This window comes from Triturus cristatus, chromosome 4_1 (assembly GCF_964204655.1).
Source record: "Triturus cristatus chromosome 4_1, aTriCri1.1, whole genome shotgun sequence".
NCBI lineage: Eukaryota > Metazoa > Chordata > Amphibia > Caudata > Salamandridae > Triturus > Triturus cristatus.
The window spans coordinates 685,800,689-685,810,928 of record NC_140585.1 but is presented as its reverse complement, the minus strand read 5'-3'; the positions used below and the strand labels follow the sequence as shown (position 1 = coordinate 685,810,928).

Sequence of the window (10,240 nt, the reverse complement as noted above, 5' to 3'; positions counted from 1 at the left end):
CCTCCAAGGATCGAGAGGTGGGGGATCCGCCTGCAGGACTACACCTACACAATTATTCACAAACCAGGAAAGGCTGAAAATCCGGCGGATTTCATCTCATGCCATCCTCAAACATTGACACGCACTTCGCTAGCTGAAGAATACCTTCACTTCGTGATTGATTAAGCACGGCCACCTGCCGTCCCACTAGACGCCATTACAGAAGCCACTGCCAAGGATGCCACACTCCAAGACGTTATGCAGCGCATCCGAGCGGACTCATGGAGACATCTAGAGACCTCCCAAACTATCACTGGCATCAACATGCAAGAACTTTCATCTTTCAGACACGTCAAGGATGACCTTACAAACAGCGCAGATGGGTTGCTACTGAGAGACAGGAGAATTGTCATCCCTCAACAACTACAACAAGGGACCATCAATCTAGCTCATGAAAGCCACAGGGGCATAGTAGCCACGAAGAAAGCCCTGCGTGAGAGGGTCTGGTTCCCGTCTCTTGACCAGATGGTAGAAGTCAGGCTTCAAGACTGCCCACAATGCTAACTAGTGGGGCGAGAAGAGCCACATGCCCCACTGCAGATGTCTGATCTCCCGGATGGTGTATGGCAACAAGTAGCTGTTGATTTCTTCGGGCCACTAAAATCTGGGAAATATGTCATCGTCATCATGGACGAATATTCTCGTTTTCCCATTGCACAACAACTATCGTCCACAAGAGCATCTGCAGTCATACCCATCCTTGACGAAATATTCGCAGCATGGGGGATTCCACAGACTGTAAAAACTGACATGAACATGAGTTCACAGAATTTGCAGACCATCTGAACTTTAGACACTGACATGAACATGAGTTCACAGAATTTGCAGACCATCTGAACTTTAGACACCGGAAAATCACCCCCTTATGGTCCCAAGCCAATGGGATGGTTGAACGCTTCATGGCCACCTTGAAGAAAACCATACAACAATCTGAACTGTCCCAGCGTGACATACAACCAGCGCTCAATGAAGTACTGAGAGCCTACAGAACAACACCACACAGCACCACCAACAGATGCCCTGCTAACTTGATGCTCGAGAGAACTCCGCGCACCAGGATTCCGACATCGGACGCAGTCATTCACTCCAGACTCCCGACCACAGATCATGAAATACTAACGAACCTGGATAGGGACAAGAAAGCGAAGATGAAGAACTACGCCATGCAAAGTGTTAGACGGACCGGGAGGGTCGGCCGAGGACAAGGGGAGAGGTCTCCGGGGAGAGCCGTCTCCAGCGATCGTACAGACAAATAACTTCCCCCCCACAGACAGATACCACACAAGGATAAGATTTAGCGTTCTTTATATGCACTTCTTAAGGTACGATGAAATGGTACAAGGAGGTCTGGACTCAGGGGTCCCCTCGATTAAGTCTCTCAAGATAGGAAAAAAGGGGTAGCGGGACAGTCTGTTTACCAGTCTGGTAGTTCGGGTGATCTGGTGGTTAGCTCACAATCCTCGAGCTTGGTGGTTTAGCTGGTACGGGCCGCGGCAGCGCCAGCAGGTCCTGGTGGAGATGGTCGATACACGGTCCGCGGCAGCGCCAGCAGGTCCCGGTGAAGATGGTCGAGGTACGGTCCGCGGCAGCGCCTACAGGTCCCGGTGAAGGTGGTGGTTACAACGGTCCGCGGCAGCGCCAGCAGGTCCCGACGAGGATGGATGTTGCAGAAGGCCGCGGCAGCGCCAGCAGGCAGGACGATAGTTCGCAAGGTAGGGCTACGGCAGCGCCAGTAGTCCGTCAAGGCTGAGTTCTCTCGGTGTCTCTCGACTCCAGGATACAACTGCCCCCCTGCTCCGGAGCTGCCCCAGTTATAGGGCAGGCGCCCTTTGATGTCCGGACCCTCGCACTTGGAGGTCGGAGGGTCCGGGATGAAGGTGTCCAGACACCCAGCAGGGGGTGGAGCCAGCGCCTGGGGGAGCTGGAGGCGATCGGCACCTGGCGGGGGAGAGTCCTTGGCGCTTCGTTCTCCCATTGACCTGCCAAGTGGTCCGCTCACCTCCTGGGTGGATGGTGGTGCCGGGATGTCGGGGCCGGCCAGGCCCAGGGTTAGGGTCGGATGGAGGCCATGCGGCCTCGTGGCGCAGGGCCCAAGATGGCGGCTTGACCCAGCCGGGGGAGCCGGTGGTGGCTTGGGTCCGTGATACATGGAGGTCCGAGGGCAGGAATTCCGTTGGGAGACGGGGTGCGGGTGATTCTCGTGGGTCACGCCTGGTGGGCCTGGGCTGGGGCCCTGTCATGCGGGGAGGGAGCCAGCCCTTCGTGTGGCCTGTCCAACATGCGTCCCCCCCAGCTGAAGGCGGGGAGAGTCACCCACCTCCTTGGGGACTCTCCTCGTCGAGGCGGAAAAAGCGTGACAGGCCATCCGCGTTGGCGTGGTCTTGGCCCGGTCGGTGCTCCACGGTGAAGTCCATTCCCTGCAGGGAGATGGACCAGCGCAATAGTTTTGGGTTCTCCCCCCGCATCTGCATCAGCCACTGCAGGGGTCGATGGTCGGTTTGTACCCGGAAGTGGGTACCGAAGAGATAGGGCCGGAGCTTTTTGAGGGCCCACACCACTGCGAAGGCCTCCCTCTCGATTGTGCTCCAGCGCTGTTCTCGGGCCAGGAGACGTCGGCTGATGAAGGCCACCGGCTGGTCATGACCTTCGGGGTTCACTTGGGAAAGAACCGCCCCGATGCCGTGGTCGGAGGCGTCTGTCTGTACCACGAATTCCCGACTGTAGTCGGGGGCCTGGAGTACAGGGGCGGTGCACAGGGCGGCCTTCAGCTTTTCGAAGGCCGCTTGACAATCGGGGGTCCAGTTAATCCGCTTCGGTTGGTTTTTGGACGTGAGACCCGTGAGGGGCCCCACGATGCTGCCGTAGTCCCTCACGAACCGCCGGTAGTAGCCGGTGAGCCCCAAGAAGGCTCGGACCTCGGTCTGGGTGACGGGGGGCTGCCAGGACTGGATGGCAGCAATTTTAAGTTGCAGCGGGGCCACCAGCCCGCTTCCCACCTGGTGCCCAAGGTAGGTCACGGACCCTTGACCAATTTGGCATTTGCCGGCCTTAATCGTGAGGCCGGCCCGCTGGAGGGCCTGTAGGACCTCTTGGAGGTGGAGGAGGTGGTCGGACCAGTGGCGGCTGTATACAGCGATATCGTCCAGGTAGGCCGCGCTGAACTCTTCGAGCCCCGCCAAGACCTGGTTCACAAGACGTTGAAACGTGGCGGGGGCGTTCTTCATGCCGAAGGGCATGACCTTGAAGTGGTAGTGGCCATCGGGGGTAGAGAAGGCAGATCGTTCCTGAGCCCGGGGTGTGAGGCCGATCTGCCAGTAGCCCGCTGTTAGGTCGAAGATACTGAGGTAGCGGGCGGCCCCCAGCCGGTTGATCAGTTCGTCCGCCCGGGGGATAGGATGAGCGTCGGTCCGGGTGACAGCGTTCAAGCCCCGGTAGTCGACGCAGAATCTCAGTTCAGGTGTGGTGCCGGGGGCAGCGGCTTTGGGTACCAATACAACCGGGCTGGCCCAGGGACTGTCCGAGGGCTCGATGACCCCGATCGTGAGCATTCTGGCTACTTCTTTTTGTATGCAAGCCCGTACCCGATCTGGTACGCGATAGGCCCGGTGTCGGATAGGGGGACTATCCCCGGGGTCCACGTCGTGCAAGCACCAAGGGGTGACCCCGGGGGTGAGGGAGAACAGTGTAGCGAACCGCAGCAGGAGGTCCCGGCAGCCCTGGCGTTGCTCTGGGGTGAGGGCATCGGAGAGCCGGACCCCGTCCACGGAACCGTCGTTCTCCTGGGCCTTCAGTAGATCCGGGAGGGGTTCGGAGTCTTCCTCTGCCCCACTGTCCGTAGCCATCAGGAGGCTAAGTTCTGAGCGCACAAAGTGTGGTTTGAGTCTGTTGGTGTGGAGGACCCGAAGGGGGTCCCGGGGGGTCCCCATGTCGATGAGGTAAGTGACGGGGCTTTTGCGCTCGACCACTTTGAAGGGTCCCGTCCACTTATCTTGCAAGGCACATGGTTCGGTGGGGGACATCACCCACACTTGTTGACCAGGTTCGAACTCGACGGAGGAGGCATTGTGATCATACCACCTCTTCATGTCTTCCTGGCTGGCCTCGAGGTTCGCCTTGGCCATCTCCCTGAAGCGCCGAGTCTGGTTGCGTAGTGCCAGGAGGTACTTGAAGACGTCTGGAGGGGTCTTTAGGGGGGCCATCTCCCAACCTTCTTTGACTAGGCTGAGGGGCCCTCGCACAGGGTGCCCGTACAGGAGTTCGAAAGGGCTAAAACCGAGGGATTTCTGGGGAACTTCTCGGTAGGCGAAGAGGAGGCACGGGAGTAGTACATCCCACTGGCGACGGAGGGGCTCTTCCAATCCCCCAATCATCCCCTTGAGAGTGCGGTTGAATCGCTCCACTAGTCCATTCCCTTGGGGGTGATAGGGGGTCGTGAATCTGTAGGTGACCCCGCACTGTTGCCAGAGGGACTTCATGTATTTGGAGATGAAGTTCGTCCCTCGGTCGCTGACGACTTCTCGGGGGAAGCCCACCCGGGAGAAGATCCCCATTAGGGCCCGGCCAACCACCGGAGCGGTCACAGTTCGTAGGGGCACCGCCTCGGGGTAGCGGGTGGCGTGGTCCACCAGTACTAGGATGAACCTGTGTCCTTGCGCCGTGCGGGGGTCCAGGGGCCCCACAATGTCTATCCCTACCCTCTCGAACGGGGTAGTGACCACTGGGAAGGGTTGTAGAGGGGCTTTCAGCTTACGGCCACTCTTCCCGCTGGCTTGGCACGTGGGGCAGGACCGGCAGTGGTTCAGGACGTCGTTCCTCATCTTCGGCCAGAAAAAGTGGGTTACTAGGCGACTGTAAGTTTTGTCCTGGCCCAGGTGTCCAGCCAGGGGTACATCGTGGGCCAGGTTGAGCAGAAAGTCTCTGAAGCGGAGAGGTACCACTAGTACTCGACCGGCCCCTAGCTCCGCGATTCTTTGTTCGCTGTATAGCAGGTCGTTATCCCAGTAGACCCAGTGAGTTCCGGTGGAGTCCCCTGCGCTCTGGGCGCTGGCTTGTTGGCGGAGTCCCTCGAGGGAGGGGCAGGTCTTTTGCTCCTGGCGGAACTGTTCCTGGGTGGGCCCCCCTTCTTGACGCCATTGAGCCAGGCCGGGTAAGTCCTGGGGTTGCGTGTCCCCTTCGATCGTTGGTTCCGGGGGGGTTGGCCTCGTCGTTGTCTTCTACTGGGGCGACCGGGGGCGGAGGTGCTGGCCATTCCGGTTCTTCGGATCGGGGGACAGCACGGGCGGCCATGGACCGGGTGGTTACGCAGGCCCAGTCCGGGAGGCCCAGCATCCCCAGGTGCTCTCTTCTCTCGACGGTGGCCCACGGGGAACTCTCAAGGTCATTCCCCAGGAGGCAGTCCACGGGGGCATCATCCCGGACCGTCACCTTCAACAGGCCGGAGACCCCTCCCCATTCGAAGGGGACGCAGGCCATTTGACACAGACTTTCGGAGTTGTCGGCTGAGCGGACGGGGCAGAGAATGTTCGGCAGGATCTGCTCGGGTTTCACCAGGTGACAGCGGACGGCCGTTACACTGGCGCCTGTGTCACGTAAGGCCTCGGCCCGATGCCCATTAATGGTCACCCACTGACCGTATTTCCTGGTGTTGGCGGGTAGGGGAGCCCGCGGGACCATGTCTTTTCCCCCTAGACACGCTAGAACCATGGCGGCCGGTTCCCACTCTTGCTGGGCCGGCTCATACTCGTCCTGTTCCTCTGATAGTCGTTCTTCCCCCAGGGCGGCGGCAGCTACCTGGCGGGGCCTTGGTGTTTGGTTCTGCGGGCAGCTCGGGTCATTGGCGTAGTGGCCGACTCGCTGGCATCGGTGGCACGTGACGTTGGCTCGGAACCCAGGACGCATCGGGGGGTTGCCCCGGCCGGTCGGGGGCGGGGTGCTGGTCACGGTTGTGGCCGGGGGGCTGTCTCTCCCTCGCCCCTGGCCTCCTCCTCCTCCCCGGGGACGGTGCTGGCCTTGGTTGCTTCGGTTTTGCTCGTGTGGTCCTCTCCGGCCCACTCGGGTGCTTTCCCATCGATCAGCCTCAGCGGCGAGCTGCCGGGGGTCAGTCAGTTTACTGTCGAGGAGGTGCTGCCTGAGCTCGACGAAACAGTTGTTCGACAGGTGTTCCCATACCATAAGGTTAAAGAGTTGTTCGTAGGTTGTTACCTGGCTCCCCTTGATCCAACCCTCGAAGGCTCGGCTGAAATAGTTGACGTACTCCACCCAAGTTGTACCCGGGATCCGGGTGCAATCTCTGAACCTCTGGCGGTACATCTCAGGTGTGAGGCCGTAGCGGGTGAGGAGGGCAGCCTTCATGTGGTCGTAGGACGACATTTGGTGATCTGGGACCTGCAGCAGGGCATCGCGGCCTTCGTTGACGAACCTCCCCCATAGTCCGGCTCCCCAATCACTCCGGTCGATCCGGTGGGAGGTCATGGCGATCTCGTAGGCTTTGAACCACTGTTGTATGTCGTCTTCTCGAACATACTCTCGGACAACATCCTTGGGGATGTGGACTTTTTTCTCGGTTGCCTCCGGGGTGTGCGGTCGCTCAGGCATCCCCGGTTCTTTATTCTGTTTCCGAAGTTCTATTTCCGCCAGTTTGCGCTCGTGTTCGAGTGTTATTCTTTTTTCCTCAAGCTCTCTCTGTCTTTGCTTTTCTTCTCGCTCTTCTCGGAGCCGCAGATGCTCTAGATTTATTTTCTGCTCGGCTAACTTGAGTTCACCGTCCATCTTGAGTCGTGCCATTTCCAATTCGTGTAGTCTGGTTCTTTCTCTTTCCTGGATCTCCTCCTGCGAGAGGCCCGTTCCCCGCTCCTCGGGAGCCGTGGCGTTCCCCTCTGGTGCGACACTGTTTTGGTCGGAGGGTCCGGCGATCCCAGTTTCTGTCCACGACTCAAGGGCGTGCTTCAAATCATCTTTGGTACTCAGGCCGGTGGTAGCAATGCCTAGTTCCATGCAGAATTGTTTAAGTTCGCGGTGGCTATATTCTTCCAACTTATCCATTTGGAACTTTTCAGTGGAACCGCTATCTTTGGCTGACATCGTGGTTTTGTCGTGGGGTGAGCTACTCTCTGTACGATTACGCGTTGATTCGGATCGCGCCGCTGGCCACCAATGTTAGACGGACCGGGAGGGTCGGCCGAGGACAAGGGGAGAGGTCTCCGGGGAGAGCCGTCTCCAGCGATCGTACAGACAAATAACTTCCCCCCCACAGACAGATACCACACAAGGATAAGATTTAGCATTCTTTATATGCACTTCTTAAGGTACGATGAAATGGTACAAGGAGGTCTGGACTCAGGGGTCCCCTCGATTAAGTCTCTCAAGATAGGAAAAAAGGGGTAGCGGGACAGTCTGTTTACCAGTCTGGTAGTTCGGGTGATCTGGTGGTTAGCTCACAATCCTCGAGCTTGGTGGTTTAGCTGGTACGGGCCGCGGCAGCGCCAGCAGGTCCCGGTGGAGATGGTCGATACACGGTCCGCGGCAGCGCCAGCAGGTCCCGGTGAAGATGGTCGAGGTACGGTCCGCGGCAGCGCCAGCAGGTCCCGGTGAAGGTGGTGGTTACAACGGTCCGCGGCAGCGCCAGCAGGTCCCGACGAGGATGGATGTTGCAGAAGGCCGCGGCAGCGCCAGCAGGCAGGACGATAGTTCGCAAGGTAGGGCTACGGCAGCGCCAGTAGTCCGTCAAGGCTGAGTTCTCTCGGTGTCTCTCGACTCCAGGATACAACTGCCCCCCTGCTCCGGAGCTGCCCCAGTTATAGGGCAGGCGCCCTTTGATGTCCGGACCCTCGCACTTGGAGGTCGGAGGGTCCGGGATGAAGGTGTCCAGACACCCAGCAGGGGGTGGAGCCAGCGCCTGGGGGAGCTGGAGGCGATCGGCACCTGGCGGGGGAGAGTCCTTGGCGCTTCGTTCTCCCATTGACCTGCCAAGTGGTCCGCTCACCTCCTGGGTGGATGGTGGTGCCGGGATGTCGGGGCCGGCCAGGCCCAGGGTTAGGGTCGGATGGAGGCCATGCGGCCTCGTGGCGCAGGGCCCAAGATGGCGGCTTGACCCGGCCGGGGGAGCCGGTGGTGGCTTGGGTCCGTGATACATGGAGGTCCGAGGGCAGGAATTCCGTCGGGAGACGGGGTGCGGGTGATTCTCGTGGGTCACGCCTGGTGGGCCTGGGCTGGGGCCCTGTCATGCGGGGAGGGAGCCAGCCCTTCGTGTGGCCTGTCCAACACAAAGACATTCAGCATCCAAGAAGGAGATTGGGTTTTAGTGAAACAGGAACAGAGAGCTAAAGCCGACAGCCGATATCATGCTCACCCGCTACAGGTGGTGAAGAAGAAAGGAACCATGATCACAGCAGCCTCCACAACAAAGAGGACCACAAGAAACGTATCACACTTCAAGAAGTGTAATCCAAAATTCTTCAGCTGAGAAGATGAAGCGGACAGAGACACGGACACCTCAGATTCAGGAGCAGGCAGTCGCAAAGAACGTCCTCGCATAATCAGCGTGGATGAGTCCAGAGAACAACAGCCTCCGCGCCGGCCGCAGAGGACGACTCGAAGGCCGGTCAGACTCATTGAAGAACTTTAAAGAACAACGATCCAAGGTAAAGGACAATTTACAAAAGGGGGGAGATGCCGTGTCGCCATTCCTGACCAGGTCCCGGACTTCCGGGTCAGGCATGGCCGGATGAGGGGAAAAGGGGCTGCGCGAGTGCGCGCGCCAGTTGTAAGCCGGGCCAGAAGAATAAAGACGGCTTGTAAAATACCGCTCGTGTCGGCGCCTTTATTTAAAGTGCGCGACGTCAAAGGGTGGGGTTGATAGTGTGTCCGCAGGGGGTGAAAGTGCAAGAAAGCAGTGTGATGGGGTGTTAAAAACAGCGCCTTCAGTATGTTTAATAAATGAGCGAAGCACTTTCTTGTGAATGACTGGAGCCAGGTGACGAAGACTCTGCTATCTGAATCACCTTAATACAGACAGCTCCTAATGGCCCTATGGAGACTGGCACCCCGGCCTTGGCCCGCATCTCGCCCATGCCAAAATCCGGGCCTGTGTCACACATAAGCCATCTGGAAACTTGGCAGCTATATAAAAGGCAAAAAAGTTCAATACGTGCATTATTTAAGTGTACGCATGCTTCGGTCCAGATGCTGCAGATAATCGTGGTGTAATCCAAACCGCCTCTCAGACCACCTAAAATAAGACGAAAAAGACCTACCATTAAATGTATGTAAGTCCTCATTTTTTCTAAGGTGCATTAGAGATATTTTGAATGAAGGTATAAGCAATTTAAAAACTCGCTCTTTTCAGATGTCCACTCTGATAATGGATATCCCTGGAAGCAATTTAAAAACTCGCTCTTTTCAGATGTCCACTCTGATAATGGATATCCCTGGACGCCAGGGTTTTATCCAGAGAGGTGCTAACCGTACCCGGAGGCTGTCAAGTCTCATATCGAGCTAAAGCTGCACTGCAGGCGTTTCCTCAGCCGAGTACTCTGAAACCACGCCCCCATAGGCTAGTGCCCGGCCCGACCATTGGCTGCTTTCGATCCTTTGTTTCCTGTGTACAGCTGCAGGCCGTCGGAAGTTTCCAAGACTCTGACTCAGTGATAGGGCGTGCAGCGGCGGAGCTTAACACTTCCGCATCAAACAGGAGCAGGAGCGGCTGAGTGTCTCATTGCTTCAGAGGCTTGGAGGCGCTCCCTGGTCCCGAGCTCACCTTTAAGGAAAACAACTCCCACCGAACTTGCAAAGAACATGGACATAGAAAACAAAATGAAAAAGGTAAGCGTGCACTTTAAAGTGAACAAATACTACGTTCTGTTTACCTCTTTCTGCCCAAATCCACTTACCCAGACAACGCCCTTAAGCATGACCAGGTGTTCACGCTGGAACCAGAACATTGCAGGGGTATCTATATATATATAAGGGGAATCCAATGGTTTCCTCTTTAAAGTCGATTACGTTAACCTTTTTAAAAGTGGGGAATGGATAATTGTAAAGAGAGTGGAGCTGTTGAAGATGTGTTCACGGGATATTAGAAGGGAGCTATCCTAACCCAAGATGTATACGTTTCTCAAAACGAACTTATTTTTGTAACCAACTGGTCCAGATTCTCTCTTTCATGTATTAAAACTCAATTTTGCACACTGCTAGATCATAGGAA

General features: G+C 57.3%; 1 protein-coding gene across 1 annotated transcript in view; it reads left to right on the top strand.

The window, feature by feature from the left end:
- Positions 1-9,656: 9,656 nt before the first annotated feature.
- Positions 9,657-10,240, top strand: part of TES (testin LIM domain protein) — a 181,994-nt gene continuing 181,410 nt past the window's right edge. The window contains exon 1 of the mRNA XM_085653156.1: positions 9,657-9,858. Within this exon, the coding sequence (XP_085509282.1) occupies positions 9,832-9,858 (27 nt within the window). The 5' untranslated portion in view covers positions 9,657-9,831. The remainder of the gene's footprint in view (positions 9,859-10,240) is intronic.